This window comes from Somniosus microcephalus, unplaced genomic scaffold, assembly GCF_052327205.1.
Source record: "Somniosus microcephalus isolate GS21.2 unplaced genomic scaffold, FLI_Smic_1.0 unresolved_chr2, whole genome shotgun sequence".
NCBI classification, from domain to species: domain Eukaryota; kingdom Metazoa; phylum Chordata; class Chondrichthyes; order Squaliformes; family Somniosidae; genus Somniosus; species Somniosus microcephalus.
The window spans coordinates 60,451,435-60,479,318 of record NW_028225180.1 but is presented as its reverse complement, the minus strand read 5'-3'; the positions used below and the strand labels follow the sequence as shown (position 1 = coordinate 60,479,318).

General features: G+C 45.6%; 1 protein-coding gene and 1 pseudogene across 1 annotated transcript; one reads left to right on the top strand and one right to left on the bottom strand.

The window, feature by feature from the left end:
• LOC147092706 (NACHT, LRR and PYD domains-containing protein 12-like) overlaps positions 1–27,884 on the top strand; it is a 1,351,730-nt pseudogene that overhangs the window by 754,102 nt on the left and 569,744 nt on the right.
• LOC147092712 (putative G protein-coupled receptor 139) lies at positions 1,562–20,208 on the bottom strand. Its single transcript, XM_085976390.1, has 3 exons — positions 20,135–20,208; positions 18,799–18,839; positions 1,562–2,600 (listed from the first exon to the last, which is right to left on the bottom strand). The coding sequence occupies exons 1-3, from the start codon at positions 20,206–20,208 to the stop codon at positions 1,714–1,716; spliced, it is 1,002 nt and encodes a 333-aa protein (XP_085832516.1). The 3' UTR covers positions 1,562–1,713.

The following is a 27,884-nucleotide window of genomic DNA, read 5'->3' as shown; positions in this document are numbered from 1 at the left end:
TTTGCATTCCAGGGTATCCTGGAAAAGTGAGCAGTTTTGGCAAAGGACAGTGTTTTGTCGTGTCCAGCCAGACCTGAAGATGAATGACTAACTAGCAGGCTACCATAAACGTTCAAATCTGCATCCCTTAGACTTAACCTAATGGATATGATGGCCGTATCAGGGGGATCGACAGGGGAGACAGAAAGCGCAAGTGATGGTTTTAATGATGACAAAGGCATCAATGTTTTAGTTGAGTGTGTGATTGGGCAGATCGGTAGCTGCATAAATATCACGGTGAATGGTGAACCAAAAGCTATACAGTGAGAACTTGAATGTGCAGTTTTAAGTGACTTGGGGGAGAGATTTTTTCCCCAGGGGCAGAAATTTATGGATGTGGGTTTGAAAGGGGGAAGCAGGATGAGGTGGGGACCGATAGTAGGAAGTGATATGGAATGTACCAACCTGTGATTAACAAGATGTGAGTAGCGAGGCCACGTGACAGGGCAAGGTGAAGGTGTGTCCATCAATATGGGTAGGGGTGTTTATATGGCGGGAGCGATTAATGGAGGATAGGAGGGCTGTGAGCTCAGTGAAGGTAGAGCATGATGAGTTGAGATGGAGCTTCAAATCACCGACAATGAGAAGTTGCTTGGTGCAGCGGCTGACGGAGGAAACCCATGAAGATATCTCTGTGAGAAACTCTGTGTGATACTTGAATGGCTGATACAGAACAAGGAGTTTAAATGAGAGGTGAAAGTTGAGGGGAACAGATGATATGCTCAAAGCAGGAGAATGTGCCAGAGGAGGAGGGGAACAGACCAAGGACCCATTTAGTGATAAGGGCTAGAACGCCAGCACGCAACGTGCAAGCAATTAAAGGCCTATTTCGAGGAATGACTGGGCAAATTGTGGATGTTATTTCAGAGGGAATAGACTCCCTGGTATCGATAAATGGCTACCAGAAGGGTTAAGAAAGGTTAGGGGTAAAGTTAATGCTGTAATCATTCATAACAACAACAATTTCAAGGAAAGCCTGACCTCAAAGGCTTGTAGTGTATATGGAGGGCATGTGTTGAATCAGGGTCAAGGGCGGTTAAATGATATAGAAAACAATCTTAGCCCATAATTTATATCAGGCAATCAAATGAAAACCTGTAGATCCGCTGTTATACCGAATGTATTCTTTGTGATGGAAGGATATTACTAATCACAACCTATCAGAGGGGATCCTCATAGTAACCAAACCCAGCCTCATGTCCCATTAAACTACCTGCTGTGAGTAAACATTGCTACACAGCAGCTCAGAGACGAAGTGATCTCATGAACTCCTTCCTGGAGTTGAAATCCTCATTAATATTTTACCGATTACACATGGTCCTGTTGTTGGTTCTTTATTAGTGTTTTCTGATCAAAAGTCATTTTCCAATGGACAGGACGCTGTCTGACTCTGACAGCTTACTTTCAGTCCACCCCACCAGGCGGTGTCTGTGTCAGGAAACAGTCAAAGGAGCTTTGATCTAATTTTATATCAGGTTTAATTAGAGCAAAATATTGAACATTAAATTAAATCACGCTTTATTTCACAACACTATGCGTATTGGTATAGTTAATTTGTGTCCAGTGCTCATAATGTTATTCAATGATTTGCAGGAATATCTGTTCCGTGAACTCATTGTGTTTCTGACTTTAAATGCCAGCGGACAGTATATGGAAATTCTACAGCGGTATGTATTATTTAAATAATTTAGAAACTAGATTCAGTGCATATTTCGCCACATTCTTCAGCTCCGCTCTGAATTTACTCTGTGTCACGCCATAAATACACGCGTTGGTGCAGGTACTCAGCAGCTGAAGCATGATTCCGGCTGATTCAAGATATCTGGCCGTATAAAACTGGGCGTTTGTGACATGCAGAGAGATAAAATATACAACTTCTGTGCTCCACAAGAGTATGAAAGTGCCCGATATACTGAAGAGTAAAATGATGGATTTCTTTCGGTTCTGCATCTCTGGATCCTTGTGATTCTCTCCATTGCTGTGGCGAAGCAGCCCCTTACGGACTCTACTGCCCGCTATAATGTGCCTGGCAGTGAGAGCATTGAACAGTAAAATCAGAATAAATGGTACACAAGGGGTTAAAACAAGGTGAAGCAATTCAAATGCTCCCCACGCAGGTGCAGTAAAAACGGTGGGTTTCATGACACAACCCCGGGGTACATTGTCCATTGTAAAATCAGGGTTAAATACAAAGTACCAGGGAATGCTTTGCAAACAGCTCAGTACACTCACCACCGTAATAACAACAGCTGCCATTTTGTAGGTGCAATATTTAGCTCTCAGCTTCTGACAACAAATGGCCACAAATCGATCGAATGTGAAAACCACAGTGAACCAGACTGAAGTTTCAGTGGCTGCAAACATCAGGACAGCATTTAGACGGCACACGGGGGTAATGGTCAAGAGTGAAATAGGGAAATAAATATCAGCAATGCACCTTAATATGACATCGGTGACAACAACCAGGAGGTCCGCTGCTGCCATGGCCACCAGGTAGAGAGTCACACATTTCGAGAGACCGCAATTTCCTCGGGACAGGACCACAATCGCAACAAAGTTAACTGTAATAGAGAAAAAGTTTAGAAATATTTCACAAGTAGGTCAAACAACATTCCTTCGAAAGGCTTTTGAATTAAAATTCTGGATTGTTGCTGCATTGATTGAAGTGTATTCTTTTGCTGGATGTAGACGAGCGTTTATAATAATAATGAAAGGCAATAATAAAGCAACAACAGTAATATTGATGGATCTAACAAAGCAACAGCCAAGCTGAAGCAAGGAAAAACTTTTCAATCACGATCAGTAAAGATGAAGCATAGATTTAGAGAGGAAACATGAACTGGCAAAGCGAACAGTGGTAAATCCGTATTTTGGACCATGCAGGATAACGCCTGAGTCAAAGCAAGAATGCTGAATGTGGAATTATGACAGGGCGGGGTGAATGTGCAATAGGGACTGGATGGTGTAAATGAGCAATTGAGACCAGGTGAGATGAATGTGCAATGGAGACTGGGCGGGGTGAATGTAAAATGGAGACTGGGCCGTGTAAATGTGCAATTGATACTGGGCGGGTTGAATGTGCATGGAAACTGTGTGGCGTAAATGAACAATTGAGACTGAGCAGTGAGAATGGGTGATGCAGTTTGGGTGGTATAAATGAGCAATTGAGACTGGGCAGGGTGAATGTGCAATGGAGACTGGGCAGTGCAAATGAGCAATTGAGAGTGGCCAGGGTGAATGTGCAATGGAGACTGGGCTGGGTGAATGGGCAATGGGGACAGGGCGGGTATAATGTGCAATGGAGACTGGGAGGTGTAAATGAGAAATGGAGAATCGGTGGGGTGAATGTGCAATAGAGACTGGGTGGGAAAAATGGGCAACGGAGACTGGGCAGTTTAAATGAGCAATTGCAACTGGGTGAGGAGAATGTGCAAAGGAGACTGGGCACGGTGAATGGGCAATGGGGACTGGGCAGGTAGAGTGTGCAATGGAGACTGGGAGGTATAAATGAGCAATGAAGAATGGGTGGGGTGAATGTGCAATGTGGACTGGCTGGGTAGATTGGGCAATGGAAACGGGACAGGGACAATTGGCAATGGTGACAGGGCGGGTAGAATGGCCAATGGAGACTGGGCAGGGTGAATGGGCAATGTGGACTGGGCGTGTAGAATGGGTAATGGAGACTGGGCAGGGCCAATGGGCAATTGGGACTGGGCGGGTAGAATGGGCAATGGAGACTGGGTGCTGTAAATGAGCAATGGAGAATGGGTCGGGTGAATCTGCAATGGAGACTGGGCGGTTTGAGTGTGCAATGGAGATTGGGAGGGAGAACGGGCAATAGAGACTGGGTGGAGAGCATGAGCAATGGAGACTGGGTGGGAAGAATGTGCAGTGGAGACTGGGCAGCGTGGATGGGCAATGGGAACTGGGCATGTAGAATGGGCAATGGAGTCTGGGTGGTGTAAATGAGCAGTGGAGACTGGGCGTGGTTACTGTGCAATGGAGACTGGATGGTGTGAATGTGCAAAGGAGATTTGGGGAAGAAAGGGCAATAGAGACTAGGTGGGGAGACTGGGAAATGGAAACTGGATGGGGTGAATGTGCAATGCAGACTGGGCGGGTAGAATGTGCAATGGTGACTGGGTGGGGAGAATGTGCAATTGCGACTGGGCGGGGTGAATATGCAATGGAGACTCGGCTTGTGTATTGGCAATGGTGAATGGGTGGGGAAAATGTGCAATATGGACTGAGCTGAGAATGGGCAATGGAGACTGGGCGGTGTAAATGCGCAATTGAGACTGGGCAGGATGAATGTAAAATGGCAACTGGGTGGTGTAAATGAGCAATTGAGACTTGTCGGGGTGAACGTGCAATGGAGACTGGGCACGGAGAATGGGCAATGGAGACTGGGTCTGCTGAATGTGCAATGGAGACTGGGCAGTGTAAATGAGCAATTGTGAATGGGTGGGGTGAATGTGCAATGGAGACTGGGCCGTGTAAATGAGCAATGGGGAATGGGTGGGGAGTATGTGCAATGGGGACTGAGGGGGAGAATGGGCGATGGAGGCTGAGCAGTGTAAATGAGCAACTGAGACAACACGGGGTGAATATACAATGGCGACTGGGTGGATTAAATTAGCAATTGAGACTTGGCAGGGTGAATGTGCAGTGGAGACTGGGCTCGGAGAATGGGCAATGGAGATTCGGCTGGGTAAATGTGCAATGGGGTCTGGGCGGTGTAAATGAGCAATTGAGACCGGACGGGGTGAAGGTGCAATGGAGACTGGGCAGGGTGAATGAGCAATGGAGACTGGGCAATGTAAATGAGCAATGGAGAATGGGTGGGGTGAATGTGCAATGGATACTGAGCGGTGTAAATGAGCAATGGAGAATGGGTGGGGTGAATGTGCAATGGAGACTGATCATTGAAAATGAGCAATGGGGACTGGGCAGGTAGAATGGGCAATTGGGACTGTGCAGGGTAAATGAGCAATGGAGACTGGGCAGGGTTAATGTGCAATGGAGACTGGATGGTGTGAACGTGCAATGGAGATTGGGTGGGAGAATGGGCAATAGAGGCTGGGTGGGGAGAATGGGAAATGGAGAATGGGCGGGGTGAATGGGCAAAGCAGACTGGGCGGGGAGAATGGGCAATGGCGACAGGGCGGGGTTAATGTGCAATGGAGACCAGGTGGAATTTATTTGCAATGGGGACTGGGCGGGGAAAATGTGCAATGGGGACTGAGGATGAGAATGGGAGATGGGGACTGGGCAGTTTAAATGAGCAATTGAGACTGGGCAGGGAGAATGTGCAATGGAGACTGGGCAGTGCAAATGAGCAATTGAGAGTGGCCAGGGTGAATGTTCAATGGAGACTGGGCTGGGTGAATGGGCAATGGGGACAGGGCAGGTATAATGTGCAATGGAGACTGGGAGGTGTAAATGAGAAATGGAGAATCGGTGGGTTGAATGTGCAATAGAGACTGGGTGGGAAAAATGGGCAACGGACACTGGGCAGTTTAAATGGGCAATTGCAACTGGGTGAGGAGAATGTGCAAAGGAGACTGGGCATGGTGAATGGTCAATGGGGACTGGGCAGGTAGAGTGTGCAATGGAGACTGGGAGGTGTAAATGAGCAATGAGGAATGGGTGGGGTGAATGTGCAATGTGGACTGGCTGGGTAGATTGGGCAATGGAAACGGGACAGGGACAATTGGCAATGGTGACAGGGTGGGTAGAATGGCCAATGGAGACTGGGCAGGGTGAATGGGCAATGTGGACTGGGCGTGTAGAATGGGTAATGGAGACTGGGCAGGGCCAATGGGCAATTGGGACTGTGCGGGTAGAATGGGCAATGGAGACTGGGTGCTGTAAATGAGCAATGGAGAATGGGTCGGGTGAATCTGCAATGGAGACTGGGCGGTTTGAGTGTGCAATGGAGATTGGGAGGGAGAACGGGCAATAGAGACTGGGTGGAGAGCATGAGCAATGGAGACTGGGTGGGGAGAATGTGCAGTGGAGACTGGGCAGCGTGGATGGGCAATGGGAACTGGGCATGTAGAATGGGCAATGGAGTCTGGGTGGTGTAAATGAGCAGTGGAGACTGGGCGTGGTTACTGTGCAATGGAGACTGGATGGTGTGAATGTGCAAAGGAGATTTGGGGAAGAATGGGCAATAGAGACGAGGTGGGGAGACTGGGAAATGGAAACTGGATGGGGTGAATGTGCAATGCAGACTGGGCGGGTAGAATGTGCAATGGTGACTGGGTGAGGAGAATGTGCAATTGCGACTGGGCGGGGTGAATATGCAATGGAGACTAGGCTTGTGTATTGGCAATGGTGAATGGGTGGGGAAAATGTGCAATATGGACTGAGCTGAGAATGGGCAATGGAGACTGGGCGGTGTAAATGAGCAATTGAGACTGGGCAGGATGAATGTAAAATGGCAACTGGGTGGTGTAAATGAGCAATTGAGACTTGTCGGGGTGAACGTGCAATGGAGACTGGGCACGGAGAATGGGCAATGGAGACTGGGTCTGCTGAATGTGCAATGGAGACTGGGCGGTGTAAATGAGCAATTGAGACTGGACGGGGTGAATGTGCAATGGAGAATGGGCAGGGTGAATGGGCAATGGAGACTGGGTGGTGTAAATGAGCAATGGTGAATGGGTGGGGTGAATGTGCAATGGAGACTGGGCCGTGTAAATGAGCAATGGGGAATGGGTGGGGAGTATGTGCAATGGGGACTGAGGGGGAGAATGGGCGATGGAGGCTGAGCAGTGTAAATGAGCAACTGAGACAACACGGGGTGAATATACAATGGCGACTGGGTGGATTAAATTAGCAATTGAGACTTGGCAGGGTGAATGTGCAGTGGAGACTGGGCTCGGAGAATGGGCAATGGAGATTCGGCTGGGTAAATGTGCAATGGGGTCTGGGCGGTGTAAATGAGCAATTAAGACCGGACGGGGTGAAGGTGCAATGGAGACTGGGCAGGGTGAATGAGCAATGGAGACTGGGCAATGTAAATGAGCAATGGAGAATGGGTGGGGTGAATGTGCAATGGAGACTGAGCGGTGTCAATGAGCAATGGAGAATGGGTGGGGTGAATGTGCAATGGAGACTGAGCATTGAAAATGAGCAATGGGGACTGGGCAGGTAGAATGGGCAATGGAGACTGTGCAGGGTAAATGAGCAATGGAGACTGGGCAGGGTTAATGTGCAATGGAGACTGGATGGCGTGAACGTGCAATGGAGATTGGGTGGGAGAATGGGCAATAGAGACTGGGTGGGGAGAATGGGAAATGGAGAATGGGCGGGGTGAATGGGCAAAGCAGACTGGGCGGGGAGAATGGGCAATGGCGACAGGGCGGGGTTAATGTGCAATGGAGACTAGGTGGAATTTGTTTGCAATGGGGACTGGGCGGGGAAAATGTGCAATGGGGACTGAGGATGAGAATGGGAGATGGGGACTGGACAGTGTAAATGAGCAATTGAGACTGGGCAGGGAGAATGGGCAATGGGGACTGGGCACGGAGAATGGGCAATGGGGACTGGGCGAGGAGAATGGGCAATGAAAACTGGGCAGTGTAAATGAGCAATGGAGACTGGGCGGTGTCAATGTGCAATGAAGGCTGGGTGCATAGAATGGACAATGGAGACTAGGCGTGGTGAATGTGCAATGGAGTCTGGGCGGGCAGAATGGGCAATGGAGACTGGGCGGGGAAAATGTGAAATGGGGACAGGGCTGGGTGAATGTGCAATAGACACTGGGCAGGTAGAATGTGCAATGGAAACTGAGCAGGATTATTGGGCAATGGAGACTGGGCAGAGAGAATGGGCAAATGAGACTTGGCGGGTTGAATGTGCAATGGAGATTGAGTGGGGTGAATGGGTTATGGAGACTGGGCTGTGAGAATGTGCAATTGAGACTGGGCGGGATGAATGTGCAATGGAGACTGAGTGGGGTGAATGTGCAATGGAGACTGGGCAGGGTGAATGGGAAATGCAGACTGGGCGGGCAGAATGTGCAAAGGAGACTGGGCGGGGATAATGGGCAAAAGAGACAGCAGGTAGAATGGGCAATGGAGCCTATGCGCGGAGAGTGGGCAATGGAGACAGGGTGGGTAGAATGGGCAATGGAGTCTGTGCAGTGAGAACGGGCAATGGAGACTGGGCGGGGTGAATTTGCAATGGAGACTAAGCGGAGTGAATTGGCAATGGAGACTAGGCGGGGATAATGTGCAATGGAGACTGGCCGGCGAGAATGGGAAATGGAGACTGGGCAGGGAGAATGGGCAATGGAGACTTTGCGGGTTGAATGTGTAATGGAGACTAGGTGGAGTGAATGTGCTATGGAGACTGAGTGGTGAGAATGGGCGATGGAAACTGGGTGGGGCAAATGTGAAATGGGGACTGGACGGGCTGAATGTGCAATACAGACTGGGTAGGTAGAATGTGCAATGGAAACTGAGCGGGGAGAATGGACCATGGACTCTGAGCATGGAGTATGAGAAATGCAGAATGGGTGGATAGAAATGGTGATGGGGACTTGGCTGGGTGAATGTGCAATGGAGTCTGGGCAGTGTGAATGTGCAATTGAGACTGGGCGGGGTGCATGTGCAATTGAGACTGGGCAGGGTGATTTTGCAATGGAGATTGGCCACGGTGAATGTGCAATTGAGACTCGGTGGGGTGAATGGGCAATGGAGTCAGGGTGGGGTGAACGTGCAATGCAGACTGAGCGGGGATAATGTGCAATGCAGTCTGAGTGGGGAGGTAATGCAATGGAAACTGGGCAGGTGAATTTCCAATGGAGACTGGGCGGGGTGAATGTTCAATGGAGGCTGGGCGGGGAGAATGTGCAATTGAGACTGGGTGGGTTGAATGTGCAATGGAGACTGAGTGGGGTAAATTTACAATGGAAACTAAGCGGGGTGAATGTACAATGGAGACTGGGCGGGGAGAATGTGCAATGGAGACTGGGCGGGGTGAATGTGCAATGGAGTCTGGGTGGGGCGAATGTGCAATTGAGACTGGGTGGGCATTTGTGCAATGGAGACTGGGTGGGGTAAATTTACAATGGAAACTAAGCGGGTGAATGTACAATGGAGACTGGGTGGGGAGAATGTGCAATTGAGACTGGGTGGGTTGAATGTGCAATGGAGACTGAGTGGGGTAAATTTACAATGGAAACTAAGCGGGTGAATGTACAATGGAGACTGGGTGGGGAGAATGTGCAGTGGGGACTGGGCGGGGTGCATGGGCAATGGAAGCTGGGCAGGTTGAATGTGCATTGGAGACTAGGCGGGTTGAATGTGCATTGGAGCCTGGGCAGGGTGAATGGGCAATGGAGACTAGGCATGATGAATGTGCAGTGGAGACTGGGTGGGGGGAAATTGCAATGGGCACTGGGTGGGGTGAATGCGCAATGGAGACTGGGCGGGGTGAATGTGCAATGGAAACTGAGCGGGGTGAATATGCAATGAAGACTGGGCATGGAGAATATGCATTGGAGACTGGGAAAAAGTAATTATTGGTGGATTTGGATCTGAGGGGAGACCAGTCATCAGAAGTGCCTCGCAGGGATCGGTGTTCAGACCATTGCTTTTTACTACTTTTATTAGTGATCTAGATATTGTTGATGGTGCCATGACTTGCAATTTTACAGTTGATACCATCAAAACAGACAGTAAAAGTGTCTATAGTTATATAAAAAGATAAAAGGTGGCTAAAGTAAATGTTGGTCCCTTAGAGGATGAGACCGGGAAAAGAGGTGGGGTGGCTATGTTAATAAAGGAAGGAATCACTATAATACAGAGAAATGATATTGGGTCAAAGGAGCAGGATAGTGAAACAGATTGGGTGGAGATAAGGAATAATAAGGGGAGAAAAACATTAGTGGGTGTAGTCTATAGGCCTCCGAACAGTTGCAACTCTGTTGGACGGAGTACTAATCAGGAAATAGTTGAGGCTTGTAATAAGGGAACAGCTATAATTATGGGGGATTTTAATTATCATATTAACTGGACAAATCAAATTGGGCAGAGCAGCCTTGAGGATGAGTTCATTGAATGTATTAGGGATGGGTTTCTTGAGCAGTATGTAACTGAACCGACCAGGGGGAAAGCAACCTTAGATTTGGTCCTGTGTAATGAGACAGGATTAATTAAAAATGTCCAAGTAAAGGATCCCCTTGGAATGAGTGACCATAACATGGTTGAGTTCCATATTCAATTAAAGGGTGAGAAGGTGGGATCTCAAACAAGCATGCTGAGCTTGAATAAAGGAGACTATGAAGGTGTGAGAGTGGAATTGATTAGAGTGGACTGGGAAAATAGATTAAAGGGTAAGACAGTACATGATCAGTGGTGTACATTTAAGGAGTTATTTTACAACTTCCAAAAAATATATATTCCACTGAGGTAAAAAGGGTGTAAAAGAAAAGATAGCCATCCGTGGCTAAGTAAAGTAATTAAGGATAGTATCCGACTAAAAACAAGGGCATATAAGGTAGCCAAATCTAGTGGGAGGATGGAAGATTGGGAAGTCTTTAAAAGACAGCAAAAAATAACTAAAAGATTGATTAAGAAAGGGAAGATAGATTATGAAAGTAAATTAGCAAAAAATATAAAAACAGACAGTAAAAGTTTCGATAGTAATATAAAAAGAAAAAATGTGGCTAAAGTAAATGTTGGTCCCTTAGAGGATGAGACCGGGAAATTAATGGTGGAGGATTGGCTCTCTAACAGAAAGCAGAGAGTTGGGATAAATGGTTCGTTCTCAGATTGGCAACCAGTAACATGTGGTGTTCCGCAGGGGTCAGTGCTGGGTCGCCAACTCTTTACAATCTATATTAACGATTTGGAGGAGGGGACCGAGTGTAACATATCAAAGTTTGCAGATGATACAAAGATGGGACGGAAAGTAGTGAGTGAGGAGGACATTAAAAACCTGCAAAGGGACATAGACAGGCTAAGTAAGTGGGCAGAGATTTGGCAGATGGAATACAATACTGGAAAGTGTGAGGTTATGCACTTTGGCAGGAAAAATCATAGAGCAAGTTATTATCTTAATGGCAAGAAACTGGAAAGTACTGTAGTACAAAGGGATCTGGGGGTCCTGGTGCACGAAACTCAAAAAGTTGGTATGCAGGTGCAGCAAATGATCAAGAAGGCCAATGGAATGTTGGTCTTTATTGCTAGGGGGATGGAATATAAAACAGGGAGGTATTGCTGCAGTTGTACAAGGTATTGTTGTGACTGCACCTGGAATACTGCAAACAGTTTTGGTGTCCATACTTAAGAAGAGACATACTTGCTCTTGAGTCAGTACAAAGAAGGTTCACTCGGTTAATCCCGGGGATGAGGGGGCGGTCATATGAGGAGAGGTTGAGTAGATTGGGACTCTACTCATTGGAGTTCAGAAGAATGAGAGGCGATCTTATTGAAACATATAAGATTGTGAAGGGGCTTGATCGGGTGGATGCGGTGTGGATGTTCCCAATGATGGGTGAAACTAGAACTAGGGGGCATAATCTTAAAATAAGGGGCTGCTCTTTCAAAACTGAGATGAGGAGAAACTTCTTCACTCAGAGGGTGGTAGGTTTGTGGAAATTGCTGCCCCAGAAAGCTGTGGAAGCTACATCATTAAATAAATTTAAAACAGAAATAGATAGTTTCCTAGAAGTAAAGAGAATTAAGGGTTACCGGGAGCGGGCAGGAAATTGGACATGAGTCTAGCTTCGGAATGGTCATGGCCCTGTGGGTAGTGGAGTGGGCCCAGGGGCCGTGTAGCCTGGTTCTGCTCCTACTGTGTTCTAATTCTGTGTTAGATTTCAGGAGATGGTTTTATTCCTGTTCCTGGCTGCGGTGGAGATCGCCTTTACAGAAGGTACGTACTGTAGAAAATATAGGGACAGAGTGATCTCCTGGAAGAATTTCGATCGCCAAGATGGGTTCGAGAGGAATTTCCCAGATTTTTTTCTCCCAAATTGGCCATTGGGTCTTTATCTGGTTTTTCGCCTCTCCCGGGAGATCACATGGGTTCGGGTGGATGCACAGTGACAGAAGATTTGAGGTTAGGATCAGATCAGTCATGATCTTATTGAATGGTGGAGCAGGCTCAAGGGGCCGATTGGCCTACTCCTGCTCCTATTTCTTATGTTCTTATGTTCTTATCTGTGCGAGTGTTAGGACTATAGAGAATGCTCGACAGCTTCAGGCGGATCTTGTGTTGGGAGATGGGCTGATCACTGACAATTGATGTTAATTTGGAAAAGTGCATGTGGGCAGGACGAATGCTTAACAATGCTGCACACTCATACACCCTTAGGGAAAAACATTAAAAAAGCCGGAGAAACAAAATGATATGGGCATTCTAATGCATATATCTCTGAAGCTGCATGAGCAATGCCATGTAGCAATAGCTAGAGTGAATAGGGTGTTGGGGGACATTGATAGGACAATTGTATATAAGACTAATCATACTACTTTGATTTCGTAGCAGACTATGGTCCGGCATCACTTGGAATACACAGCCCACATTTCGTCTCTTCACATGTTGGATGATATTGAGGCGTTGGCAAGGCTAAAACATTTTATTGATTAAGATAGGCCAAAAGAGTTGGGACTCTACACTTTAGAGCAGCGTACACATATGGGTGTTCCGATTGAGGTATATAAGATATTGAAAGGGAATAGATAGTGTTGCAGTTGACAGTTTGTTCCAATGAAATAGATTAGGTAGGACGATAGGTCACAATTTCTAAGTTGTGTAGGGCCAGTTCTAGGTTAGATGTCAGGAGGTGATTCTTTTCTTAAAGAATATTGGGTCACTGGAACAGGAAACCGTCAACTGCAGTGGACGTTGAGTTGCCGAAGTCCTGCAAGCGAGGGCTTGTTGGATTTTGGCTGGGGCGGACATTATCTCTTACGAGCGGTAGGTACTTCAGATAATTCAGGGCCAGAGTGATCTCCTGGGCTAATTTCGACCGCCTACATGGGTTGGAGAGGAATATCCCTGATTTTCCCCCAAATTGGCTTGGCTTTCTACCTGGTTTCCGCCTCTCCCTGGAGATCAGATGGTTTCGGTTGAAATGAAAAGTGTATATATTGTGTGGTAGATGCTGGACGGGATAGAGATCTCTAACAGTCTGTCATTATTCATATGTCCATACGGTCGTATATTTGTCAAATTATTTTTCGTTAAATTCAACAACAAATATTATGTTGTCTTATAAATCCAATTTATGCGATGACACAACATTAGGTGAGATTTTATGTGTAGATAGAATCATAGAATCATAGAATGATACAGCACAGAATTAGGCCATTCAGACCATCGTGGCTGTGCTGGCTTTCTGGCAGAGCGCTGCAATTAATCAATGTCGGCTGTTCTTTCCCCATACAGTTGCCAATGTTTTCCCATCAAGTATTTATGCTAAGATTGAATCTGCTTCCACCACCCTTTCCGGCATCAACTAGCTGCGTAAACAAACATGTTTCCTCAAGTCGGCTCTGCCTCTTGGACAATCACCTTAAATCTGTGCCCTGCTACCAACACTTCGGACACAGTAAACAATTTCTCGTTCTTTGCTCTATCAAAATCAATCATGATTATGAATACCACTGTCAAATCTCCTCTTAACCATATCAGCTATAAGGAGAAAAATACATCTACTTCCTTCTCTTCACATAACTGAAGTACCTCATCCCTGTTAGCACTCCAAAAAATCTCTTCTGCCCCCTCTCCAAGACCTTGATATCCTTCTTATAGTAAGTGTGGTGCCAGCAACTAAACAGAATATTCCAGCTGAGACCTAACTAGTTCTTTACAAAGGTTTAGCATGTCTTCTTTGCTTTTGTACGCTGTGCCTCAATTAATAATGCCATGGACGCAATGTGCATTTTAGCAGGCATCTCAGATTGTTTCACCAACTTCCGAGGTTTGAGTACACACAATCCAGGTTCATGCAGCTGTTTTAAATCTTTACCATTTACGTATTGCCTCTACTCCTTCTTCCTATCTAAATGTATCACTTCACACTTCCCTTGCCAACCATGACTTAGTTGTGGACGATCAAACTCATATCATGGAATTGACGGAGACATTGTTGAGGGGTGATGACAACTTCCCCCTTAATGAAGATTCAACACCTGGCTATAATATCCACTGTATTCCATGCCCAAACCACCGTGTTGGTGGTCTAGCCTTATATCTAAATCACACCTTGGAGTGTCTACCTATTCCTCCGGCAACTACTGCTCCTTCGAGCATCTCACCTTGGTCCACCCCTCAAGTCTCTCTCATAAAATTCTTATTTTGTGCCGCACACCCAAATATCAAGCCAATTTTTGCAATGAGATATCTGCTTTGCTTTCCTCCGTCTGACTCTGCACCGAGCGAATTCTCATCCTCGATGGTTACAAATTTCACCTCAACTCATCTTGCTCTCCCTCCTCTGAGTTCACTGCTCTTCACAATTAAACTCTTCCTGAATGATAAAGTATTTGACTCTTAACTTCCCTTTCCCTCTTTAATGACCTAGCAAGCCACTCAGCTGTAACAAATCAGGACGAAACACAATAATAAGAATAACACTGAACGGTCCTTCCAGTATCGACCTTGGCACTGGCTATGGAAATGGCAACGGCACACACAGACCAGTCGACCCTGCAATGTCCTCTTCACCAACATCTGGGGACTTGTGACAAAATTTAGAGAGCTGTCACACAGACTAGTCAAGCAACAGCGTGACATACTCACACTCGCAAAATCATACCTTTCAGGCAATGTCCCAAACTCCTCCTTCACCATCACTGGGTATGTACTGTCCCACCAGCAGGACAGACCTAACAGGGGTGGCGGCACAGTGGTATACAGTCGGGAAGGGTGGCATGGGAGTTAAAAACATTGACTCCGAACCTCATGAATTCTCATGACTTCAAGTTAAGCATAGGCAAGGAAATTTCCTGTTGATTAGTAACTATCACCCTCCCTCAGCTGATGAATCAGTATTCCTCCGTGTTGAACATCATTTGGAAGAAGCAGTGAGAATAGCAAGGGCACAGAAAGTACTCTGGGTGGGGGACTTCAATGTCTATCTCCAAGAGTGGTTCGGTGGCACCATTATTGACCGAGCTGGTCGAGTCCTGAAGTTCAGAACTGCCAGTCTGGGCCTGCGACAGTTGGTGAGAGAACCAACACGATGGAACAAAATTCCTCGAACTCGTCCTCACCAATCTAGATGTTGCAGATGCATCTGTCCATGACAGTATGGGCAGTAGTGAGCACATGACATTAATTGTGGAGACGAAGTCCCGTCTTCACACTGAGGGCACCCTCCATCCTGTTGTGTGGCATTATCACCGTGCTAAATCAGATACATTCAGAAGAGATCTAACAGCTCAAAACTGGTCATCGATGTGGCGCTGTGGGTTTTTGGCAGCAGCAGAATTGCATTCCATCACTATCTATAAACTCATGGCCCGGCATATCCCTCACACTACCCTTAGCATCAAACCAGGGGACCAACACTGTTTCAATAGGAACTGTAGAAGAGCATGCCAGGAGCAGCACCAAGCTTACCTAAAATGAGATGGCAACCTGGGGAAGCTGGAACACAGGACTAAATGAGTGCTAAAAAGCAGAAGCGTCATGCTATAGACAGAGCTAAGCGATCCAACATTCAACCGATCACATCAAAGCACTGCAATCCTGCTACATCCAGTCCTGAATGGTGGTGGACCATTTAATGACTAACGGGAGGAGGAGGCTCCATGAAAATTCCCATCCTCAATGATGGTGGAGCCAGTACGTGCGTGCAAAAGACAAGGCTGAAGCGTTTGCTGAAGTGCTGAGTGGAGGATCCATATCGGCCTCCACCTGAGATCCCCACCATCACAGAAGGTAGTCTTCAAACATTTCAATTCCCTCCACGTGATTACAAGAAAAGGCTGAGCGCACTGGTTACAGCAAAGACTAGGAGCCCCGGCAAAATCCCGGCGGATGTGTTGAAGACATGTGCTCCAGAACTAGCCACGCCACAAGCCAAGTTGTTCCTATACAGCTACAACACTGGCATCTATCCGACAATGTGGAAAACTGCACGTGTATGTACTGTCCACAAAAGCAGGGCATAACCAACATGGCCAAATACCACCCCATCAATCTATTCTCAAACTTCAGCAAAGTGATGGAAGGAGTCGTCAACAGTGCTATCAAGCAGCACTTATTCACTAATAACCTGCTCACTGATGTCCAGTTTGTGTTCCGCCAGCACCACTTGGCTCCCAACCTCTTTACAGCTTTGGTATAAACATGGACAAAGGAGCTGAATGCCAGAAGTGAGGTCAGAAAAGCAAACCTTGACGTCAAGGCAACATTTGTCCGAGTGTGGCATCAAGGAACCCTAGTAAAACTTAAGTCAATGGAAATCGGGGGGGGGGGGTGGGGAAGGGACTCTCCACTGGTTGAAGTCATACCTAGCACAAGGAAGATGCTTGTGGTCGTTGAAGGACGAACATCACAGCCCATCATTGAGGTAGGAGTCCCTCAGGGCAGTGTCCTCTGCCCAACCATCTCCAGCTGCTTCATCAATGACTTTCCCTGCAACAGGTCAGAAATGCTGATGTTCGCTGGTAACTGCACAGTGTTCAGTGCCATTCACAAGTCTTCAGATAATGAAGCAGTCCATGCCCGCATGCAACAAGAGCTGGATGACATTCAGACTTGGGCTGATAAGTGGCAAGTAACATTCACGCTACAGAAGTGCCAGGCAATGATTACCTCCAACAACCGAGAGTCTAACCACCTCCCCTTGACATTCACTGGCATACCATCGCCGAATCCCCCACCATCAATATCCTGTGCGTCACCATTGACCAGAAACTTAACTGGACCAGCCACGTAAACACCGTTGTATCAAGAACAGGTCAGAGGCTAGGTATTCTGCAGCGAGTGTCTTACTTCCTGACTCCCCAAAGCGTTTCTACCATCTACAAGGCACTAGTAAGGAGTGTGACGGAATATTCTCCACTTGCCTGGATGAGTGCAGCTCCAACAACACTCAAGAAGCTCTGCACCATCGAGGAAAAAGCAGCCCGCTTGTTTGGCACCACATCCATCACCTTAAACCTTCGCACCCTCCACCACCGGCATAACGTGGAAGCAGTTTGTACCACCTACAAGATGCACTGCAGCAACTCACCAAGGCTTCTTCAGCAGCACCTCCAAACACGCGACCTCTACCACCTGAAAGGACTAAGGCAGCATGTGCATGGGAAAACCACCTGCTCCAAGTTCTCCTCCGGGTCACACATCATCCTGACTTAGAAGTATATTGCCGATCCTTCATCGTCACTGGGGCACAATCCTATCAGCTCTGTGGGAGTACCTAGACAAACGGACTGCAGCGTTTCAAGAAGGCAGCTCACCACCACCGTCTCAAGGGCAACTAAGGATGGGCAATAAATGCTGTCATTGTCAGCGACGCACATATCCTACAAACCAATTAAAAAAATATTCCCTCACTCATATACTCGTCCACCCCCTAGGTCTTATCATCTCAAGTGGCCCCACTATGCTCTCCATAACCATCACTGATAAGGCAATCTCCGACAATTTCCTTTTATCACTCTCTACCCCTTATTCCCCCTTCATCTCATTACCCCACTTCTTTTGCTAATAGCCCCTGGAAAAAAAAACCTCTGCCTCAAGTCCCTTACCACTTCACTTTCTAAATTGCAACTACCTAGCCATTGGCCTACTAATCTTCATGACAGCTCTGCCGCTACTGGCTTACTAAATCACACCCTCTCCAACACCTTTGATGCCCTTGTCCCCACAAATATCATTGCACTCGCTCACCCTAGTCCTTCCACCTGGTATATCCTTGGTCTCCACTCCCTTACATCCAAGGGACGCAAACTTGAACGTCTTTGGTGGACCACTGGTCTAATCATCCATCACCTGATTTGGCTAGATCAGATAAAGTATTACCGGGTCTTGCTCTCCATCACTAATACCACCCATTATCCCCAGATCATCTAGGGAGGCATAAATAACACCAGGCTTCTCCTCTCCACTACTAAATGTTTTCTCAATCTAGCCTCCCTTGCTTCCCCCTCGCTTCAATGACAGTGAAAATGGGAGGAGCTTATGGACGTCCTTTTTAAAATGTTTGATAACATCCATTCCACTAAGGCCCTCTTTAATTCTTTGATGGTTAGACGCATTTTAGTGGCCAATAGAGCCCGCAGGGGACTCCGGGGTCAGAGCAGTAAAAATCAGAGCGATCCAGAGATGGAGAACCAAAGGAAATCCATTATTTTACTCTTCATTATATCGGGCAGTTTTATGCTCCTGTGGCTGACAGCTGTCTGGAGTTTTGCAGCCACCAGGCTGTCAAGCACCGTTTATTACCAAGATGATTACTCAAACCATGGATATATCGCCACAGAAAGCCGGTACCTGCTCATATATTTGAGTTCCTGCACAAGCACGTGTATTTATTCAGCTACCCAGAGGAAATTCAGTGAACAGTTGAAGGATGTGCTAAAATCTCACTGGACACTAATTCTCAAATTGGTTAAAAATTAGAAAAAATATTAAGTCAAACCAAATAATCCTCTCGTGATGAAGCATATATGTTACCTGTATTTAATGTAAGAAAGTCCTTCTTTCTGGTAATCTCAAAATGGAAGATGTTTCGAAAATATATACATAAATTAAAATAAAAGTGATGAAGTTAACACCTACTTGCTGTGTTCACCAGGGCAGCAGAAAAGTCAGCAGGGACCCTGTAGCAGAATTAGTGTAGGTTCATAAAAGTTCATTAACACTTAACTGCGAGAATGTATTGATGATCATTTCCAGCTCCTGTCTGTTAACACGATAGTCGAACTCTATATCTGTGGAAGTGCAGTGATGCTCAATGTCAGCTCATGTCTGTTAACACGTTAGTCTAACTCTATATCATTGGGAGTGTAGTGATGCTTATTCCCAGCTCCTGTTCATTAGTACGATAGTCTAACTCCATACCTGCTGGAGTATAGTGATACTCATTCCCAGCTCCTGTCTGTTAACACAATAGTCTAACTCCATATCTGCGGGAGTATAGTGATTCTGATTCCCAGCTCCTGTCTGGTAACTCGATAATCTAACTCTATATCTGCGTGATTCCGGTGCTGCACATTCTCAGCCCCTGTCTGTTAACATGATAGTCCATCTCTATATCTGCGGGAGTGTAATGATGCTCATTCTCAGCTCCTGCCTGTTAACACGATAATCTAACACCACATCGAAGCATACTAGAAGAAAGAGCCACTATTGTAGATGTGTATGGAAGGGGAACTTTTGTTTCTATAGCTTTCTCCACCAAAAGGAGAAAAAAAACAGGAGACAAACGACTGCTTATTGCCTTGACACAGTAGTGGACCCAATGTGAGAACATGACGTTGAACAGAGAGCTATGAATAAGCGCGTTCTTGTCTAAAGAGAGACATCATTGAGGAAGTTACATCAGAGCTGAGAGTTCCCAGTGAGAGGCCGATAACTAGCTGCATAAGTGTTTGTGCCGGGTGATATAGTGTTAGACTAAGGAGAATAAGCTGAGGTGATACGTTGCTGGTAGAGAAACATCTGATTTGACATTTCCTGTGAATCAGAGAGTGTGGGGACCGGAAGGAATACAGACAGTCACATACCCATGGGCAGAGTCATAAGGAAAGTTCTAAAAATAGTGATTTTCCACCTAGAAGGTGATCCCCGAGATCCATCCATGGAATAGCCTCAGCTGGCACAGTTCCCGGGACAGTGTGTGCTCCAATTGCTGTGTCCTGCGCTAGGTAAGGTTGTCTGATTCTGGAATGTAGTGAGATAACTCTGTTACTGTTGGGGAATGTCGCTGATTTGTTGATTTTCAAGTCTGTCAGAAATAAAGCTTAGATTTGATTTTAGTATGTGCAGATACCTGTAGTTGTGCATGATTCAACAGGCCTGAACACGAATCATTTTAAAGACACAGTAACTACACATTTGGCGAACAGGATCCGGTGTGTCACCCATTAGTGCTCTCAGAAACATAAGTGTTTACCTGCACTTTCTCTCCTGTGGTGGCAGCTCCGTGAGGAGAAATCGATCACCAGAAATCTCCACAAACAATGCCATTTTTAACCTGTTCAATTTCTGTACCAGTTCCTACTGAATCGCCTGGTTTTCTAAGAGGGCCAGACTGGGGTTTCCCATATTTGCTTTGGAACAGTTCCAATATTCTGCAGCTCTCCCATTGCCTCCCTCAGATGCGCTCCACTGATCGGCGATAACCACTCCGAGGCCTGAGATTATGTCTCCGGCCCCGGCCAGGAGATAATAAATTCAACAACTCCACATCTGGCCTTCGAAGTTCTGCACTTCCGAAGCCCAGCCTCTGCACAGCCAAACCCAGTGAGATACGGGGACCGCTCCAGAGCCACAGCTGCTGCTCACTGCTGCTTCATGGACGGGGCACAAGGGGCTAAAAATTCGGCTCGGATGGTGGCGGTAAACGGCTGGTATCGGACCGGCCTCCCGTTATATGTAGCGGCTGATATTCAGATTAGTGTAGTCAATAAAACTGAATATCAAGCCCTGCTGATAACGGGCGGCCGATCCGATATCGCCCATTTTCCGCCACCGCCCGAGACGAATTTCTTGGCCATGGTTTAATCGCACGCGATGTAATAAGGGCCCAGAACTCCCTAACAACCTGAGATCTGTGATCCACCCAGGGACGCCAGAAAGTTTATTTGTGATGGCGAGGTTCCATACAAAGATTAATTTATTGAAGCTAAGTAACAGTAACAATATGAGTATGACAACAGTAAGCATATATACAACCTGACTACCGTGAATCGTGAGCTGATCAGACTGCGACTCGAAGGAGGGTGATCCGGATACACAATGCCCCAGACAACTAAAATCCACTGACCACTTGCCCTATAATTATACACAATATGCCAGTGTCTAATCAGTGCACTCTGGTCTTGTCTCTAACTGTATGTCGTTCTCCATCTTTTACCTGTAACTGTCAGGCTCCCACAACAACAGTTAGCTCCCAAACATATACCTGCGAGCTCAGCTGGTATGACACAAGGACATTTAAATTGCCGTAAACAGGCAGGTGAGATGAAACAATGGAATACTTTCTTATATCTCCTTCCTGTGGTGCCTCACAGAATGGTTGAGCAGCATTACGGACTTTCCATCGCTTGGAGTCGGGCCATGTCAATCTCAACATTCAGGCATGTGACATTATTGCACATCTCGTGACAATGTTACGGAGCATTGGCATTGGGGCCTGATCACACACATAATTATTATGATAATATTATACGATTATAAGAAGATTAAATTTTGAGTCTCATTGCCATTTCATGTACGTTAGATCCCTCAATTAGTCGCCTTATCACCCGTCTGATCCTCCAGACAAAGGCGAGTAAAATCCCACCAACGCGCACTGGCCAGTGATTAGAGATTCTGACAGTAGGCGATACCATGGATGTTGAACGGTGTCATACAGCATCTCGCACCATGAATGGTTCCCTATCTTTTGATTTTCCTGTTTGGGTTTGGCATTATTTTGCTGCCTGTGGAGCAGATGCTCCTGGGACGTAGCAGCCTGAGCCAAAACCGACTTGAAATCAAAGGAGAGCGGGAATATCGGATGCCCAATGGCAACAATTCCCTGTTGTATTCCTTCTATGGATGAAGCCTCTACCCGGATATGTGTGGCATTGTGTCATCTTAGTGGCACAAGTACCTTATCCCCCATGCTCAGTATACAGTGGGGTCCGATACACCTAATAGCTGAGGGCTGTGAACAGGGGACACTACCATGCATAAAGGTGATTGCTGAGGTGGTAAAACAATACTCCGTTTCCCGTCGGTACCTATACTTGTTCCTTCTCAGTTCGACATCGGGATCATTTTACAGGCCGGGAATTGGAATCAGTGTGTAACCACACACCTGGTTTTTGATGACGTCATATACATATAACCAAGTATTCCCCACTCACTCATATCCTGTAAGGCCTCCGGCTTCCCACTCCTTCTCTCCAGTTGCCAATTAGTCGGGTGGGTCTCTCATCAGTAAAAAGCGACCACCCTCGACATGCCCAGTGGACTGTACTCTGAAAAATTGAACTGGACCTCCTTTTTTATCAAACACCCAACAGAGGAATAAGGGTCATGTCTCTCGTATTTTTTTTACACGAACTCCTAAGCATTTAGGCATTAACAAACTGTCCAGCCGGATAAAAATGGTGACTGTAATGATCAATAAGATGTCATTCTATAGTGGACACTAGGTGGAGCCGTAGAGCAGTGTAGAGCTGTATATAGACTACACTACCCAGCTGTATATATATTAAGACTACATTACCCATGAGGCACTAGGCTACACAAAAGGCAGCAATCAAGATGGAAGCCTCTACAGATACTGTACCTAATCCACATGTGCTCAATAAAGTAACTAGCAAAAGCTAGCTGTGTTCATAATAAGAATGTTTATTTATTAATGAACATAAGATCGTACCATGGTGGTGAAGATCTGCAGAAAATTGTGAAAAGCGACATGGAGAATTTGAAGCCATCAGAGCGTTTGAAACTCACAGGAAACATCGACTACAATTGGCAGACTCTTAAACAACAATTCGAACTCTACATTGCAGCCATCGGATTCAGTACGAAGCCAGATGCAAGGAAGATAGCATTGCTGCTTACGGTTGCAGGCCCACAGGAGATAGAGGTATTTAATACATTTGTATTTAATCCAATGGAGAACAGAGATAAATTAGAAGATGTGCTCAAAAAATTTGATGCACATTGCTCTCCCAAAAAGAATGAGACCTATGAAAGATACATCTTCTGTTCTCGGACACAGCAGCAAAATGAAACTTTTGATAGCTTTATAACTGATCTGAAACTGAAAGCACAGACATGTAATTTCTCTGAGCTCAAAGCATCCATGATTCGTGACCAGATTGTGTTTGGTATTCATGATAAAAAAGTCAGGGAACGTCTGTTGAGAGAAACTGAACTAAATTTGGAAAATGCGGTGAAAATATGCCAAGCCAGCGAGCTAGATCGAAAGCACGCGAGGGCTTTCAGTGAAATCAATAATGATGCGATTGTGATGAGTGATAATACTGCTCTCGTTGCTGTGTCCTATAAGGGGAAGAAACATGGGCAGAACAGAAATGAAAAGCAATCGGAGGATGACATTTTTAATTGTAAACGCTGCGGTTACAAACACCAGTGAAGACAATGCCCAGCGTTTGGAAAAATGTGCACAAAGTGTAATGGAAAGAATCACTTTACCAAACAATGCTTTTCAAAAGTACAAACTAAGAAAGGGCAACGAGTTAATGTAATTGAGGACACTGATTTAAGTGAGACATTTTTTGTAGGAATGGTGTCATGTGACAATATCAAAAAGGATACAGAAAATGTGCAGCCCTCAGAAATGGACAATGCTGAACATCAAGTTAATGCAGTAAAAGAGGACAAATGGATGGTCCCACTGCAGGTAAATGGAGCATTAGTTATTTTGAAACTAGAGACTGGGGCAAAAGCAAACTTAATCAGTATGAGTGACATTAACAATATGAAAGAAAAGCCCAAAATACAGAAAAAGTCAGTACTACTGAAGGACTATAATGGACAGAAAATAGATAGCTTAGGTGTATGCAGACTTAAAGTGACAGTCAAAGACAAAGTGCATCATCTCATGTTTTCTGTGGTGGCTGAAAGGCTTGATTCACGACTGGGTGACAAAGCTTGTGAGGATTTAGAACTGGTAAAAAGGGTCTACCGTATAAACTGTGCTATAAGCAGACCAGATGACTCGGTGGATTCTGCAGTGAATAATTTCCAGGATGTGTTCAAAGGATTTGGAATTCTACCATTCACTTACAAGATCCAGCTAAAGCAGAATGCTCAGCCAGTGGTACATGCTCCACAAAGAGTTCCAGCACCCCTGCGTGACTGGCTCAAGAATGAATTGGACAGAATGACCACACGAGGAGTCATCAGGAAAGTGGAAGAGCCAACAGACTGGGTTAACTCCATGGTATGTGTAAAGAAAAAGAATAATGATCTAAGAATATGCATGGATCCAAAGGACTTAAATGCAAACTAAAACGTGAATACTACCAGATTCCGAAGCGAGAACAAACCACCAGTGAAATGTCAGGTGCCAACTACTTTACAAAGCTCGATGCCTCACAAGGATTTTGGCAACTAAAACTGGATGTAGAGAGCACCAAATACCGTACCTTCAACACACCATTTGGCAGGTATTGTTTCCTCAGAATGACTTTCGGGATAATATCAGCATCTGAAATCTTTCATAGAGTGATGGAACACATAATTGAAGGTCTGGAAGGAGTTCGGGTCTAGGTTGATGACATCATCATCTGGGGCTCCACACTGAAAGAACACAATGAGAGACTGACTAAAGTGCTACAGAGCATATGCCGGAATGGACTGAAGCTCAACAAAGCCAAGTGTCAGTTTGGCGTCCAGGAAGTCATTTTCCTAGAAGATAATCTATCTGGTAAAGGAATAGAGCCAGATATGGAAAAAGTAAACGCCATACTCAAAATGCCCCGACCCACTGACAAAAAAGGAGTGCTACGCATCATGGGGATGATAAACTTCATTGGAAAGTTCATTCCTAACTTGTCAGCCAAGACAGCCTGTCTGCGAGACCTGCTACATAAAACAACTTAGTTCGCATGGACAGAAAGACATGAACAAGAGTGGATAAACCTCAAAACATTGCTGACAACCACACCTGTACTCACTTTCTTTGACTCAACCAAAAGAATCAATGTGTCAACGGATGCATCAAAAGATGGCCTACATGCGGTCTTGCTACAAGCAGAGGGTGAAGATTGGAAGCCTGTTGCCTATGCCTCCAGGTCTATGACTGATACTGAGTGTCGATACGCCCAGATTGAAAAGGAATGTCTAGGCTTGGTAGTTGGACTCGAAAAGTTTCATGGCTGCATATATGGACTTCCCACCTTCACAGTTGAGACAGACCACAGCCCTCTGGTTGCCATCATTAAAAAAAACCTGAATGAGATATCTCCAAGGATTCAACGACTCATGATGAAGCTGCAAAGATATGACTTTGAACTGATCTACACACCAGGCAAATGCATAGTGTTAGCAGATGCACTATCCTGAGCACCCACAATGAGTCATGTGAACTCTACTGAAGAAGACGTGAATGTTCATGTGAGTGTGGTCACTGCTGCGCTGCCCGTGTCAGACACAAAATCAAAGCAAATAGCAGAAGGAACAGTAAAAGACACAGTATTACAAACAGTAATAGAGAACATTCATCATGGTTGGCCAAAAGGTTCCTATCCAAAATATTTTCACATAAGGTTAGCATTGAGTTTTGCAAGTGGACTATTACTAAAACAGAACAGAATAATCATTCCACAGGCTCTACATCAAGACATGCTCAAAAGGATTCATGAGGGACACCTCGGAATTGAAAAATGCAAAAGGAGAGCAAGAGACACTGTTTATTGGCCTGGCATAAATAAGGACATTGAGAACATGATAGGCAAATGTGAAATATGTCAGAAACACCAAAACAAACAAGCAAAGGAACCAATGACAGTAGCTGACATACCAACAGTAGCATGGCAAAAGGTTGGTATGGATCTTTTTCATTTAAATGGTAAAGATTATCTAATAGTGCTTGACTACTATTCTAACTATCCTGAGATGGCGCTACTCTCAAGCACCACAGCAAGCAGTTTCATAATGCATGTGAAATCCATCTTCGCCAGACATGGAATTCCCAGGATTGCCATTAGCGACAATGGTCCGTGCTTCAACTGTAAGGAGTGGCAACAGTTTGCAGCACAGTATGACTTTCAGCACATCACATCCAGTCCTTTGTATGCTCAGTGAAATGGTAAGGCAGAGAAAGGTGTTCAAGTTCTCAAGCAGCTACTGAAGAAAGCGACAGAATGCAAGTCTGATCCTTATCTCGCCCTGCTGAGCTACCGAGCCTCACCTTTAGACTGTGGTTCTTCACCTGCTGAACTACTAATGGGTCGCAAGTTGCGCACCACACTATCGTGCTGTGCAAAAGAACAGCAAAGTGAGGAACTGAGACAGAGACTTCAACTGTTAAAGCTGAAACAGAAATCATACTATGACAAGTCATCCAAAACTCTAAAGCCATTGACAAAGGTGATGTTGTCAGGATTGAGGTTCCAGATGCATGGAACAGGAAAGCTACAGTTCTTGAGGAAGTAGGACCAAGGTCATACACTGTTAGAACTGAGGAAGGACAGATTCTCAGGAGGAACCGCCATTCCCTCCTAAAAACACAAGAGACTATTCAAGACCAGATTGATGACAATGCCGCAACTGCAACTTGTCATTCACTGCCAGAACAATCTCATGAAGACACATCAGACTTACTCATGTTGAGAAGATCCACACGTGAAGTAAAAGAGCCTGATAGACTTAATCTTTGAGTACAATGTAAAGCTTTGAAAATGTTTTGACTGTTTTCAAAATGTTTATGTTTATCGAGCACTAACAAAAGTGTTACTGATATTATCTTTATTGTTTTCTTGAAAGTTGATTGATATTGATTTTGTTAAAACTCAAAGAAAGGGGGATGTAATGATCAATAACATGTCATTCTATAGTGGACACTAGGTGGAGCCGTAGAGCTGTGTAGAGCTGTATATAAGACTACACTACCCAGCTGTATATATATTGAGACTACATTACCCACGAGGCACTAGGCTACCCACAAGGCAGCAGTCAAGATGGAAGCCTCTACAGATACTGTACCTAGTCCACATGTACTCAATAAAGTAACTAGCAAAAGCTAGCTGTGTTCATAATAAGAATGTCTATTTATTAATGAACATAAGAGTGACCTGTTCCCAAACATCCATCTGATGTGGAGTTGGGAATAAATTCTGGGGAGCGGATCTCCCAGAGAAAAATCAAACTTATAGTAACTGCATTTTCCCAACATGCTGGATAGATGGCACATGCCACGGCATTTGTAATATTGCAGGTTATGTTGTCCTGATTATGTTAACAGAATTTAGTTTTCCACGATTTCCTTACCCTCATTTGTCAATTCCATAAATGAAAGGACGGGCTGCTGTTAATTTTTCACTTCTACCAACCCATTCTGATGACTTAGAAAGCACTTCATTTGGCCTTCAAGTGCCAATTGTCGAAGGTATTTGTTTTCCAAATATGTTCGGTTCACCCCGGCCCTACCGCGGCTCCTCCTGCCACCCAGGACCATGGGGACATTTACCATCGTGTGAAGCTATAAATGACCAGAACTCCGAGAGAGGGTCATTCTATTCATCCAATTTCCTTGACTTTCGACCTATTAAATCACTCTCCCCTGTCTCCTCCACCCTCACCTCGGATAAGAATTGTGAGGAGCTCATGGACGTCTTTGTCTCTAAGAATGTAACGATTCGTTCAGCACCTCTGTCACTTTCCTTCCTTCCCCTAGCCCACTGGGCCAAACATGAGCTAGGGTTCTGCCCTGCCTTAGCCCTGAACTCACATCTTTCTCTGTATCATAACTAGCACCAAGTACCATTCGCCCATCTCCCCTGTGCTCGCTGACCTACATTGGCTCCGGGCTAATCAGCACCACGATTTAAAAATTATCATCCTAGTTTCCAAATCCATCCACGGCCTCGCCCGTCCCTACCTCTGTAATCACCTTCAGTCCCACAATCCCCGAGATACCTGTGTTCCTCTAATTCTGCTCCCTTGAGCATCCCTGA

What these genes read in the sequence shown, in the direction of transcription:
- LOC147092712 (XM_085976390.1), bottom strand. Translation starts at nt 20,208, where the DNA reads ATGGCATTGTTTGTGGAGATTTCTGGTGATCGATTTCTCCTCACGGAG. An exon ending in CCACAGGAGAGAAAGTGCAG is followed by an intron (nt 18,840 to 20,134) that starts GTAAACACTTAT and finishes ATTCTGCTACAG; the next exon opens with GGTCCCTGCTGACTTTTCTG. An exon ending in TGCCCTGGTGAACACAGCAA is followed by an intron (nt 2,601 to 18,798) that starts GTAGGTGTTAAC and finishes TCTCTATTACAG; the next exon opens with TTAACTTTGTTGCGATTGTG.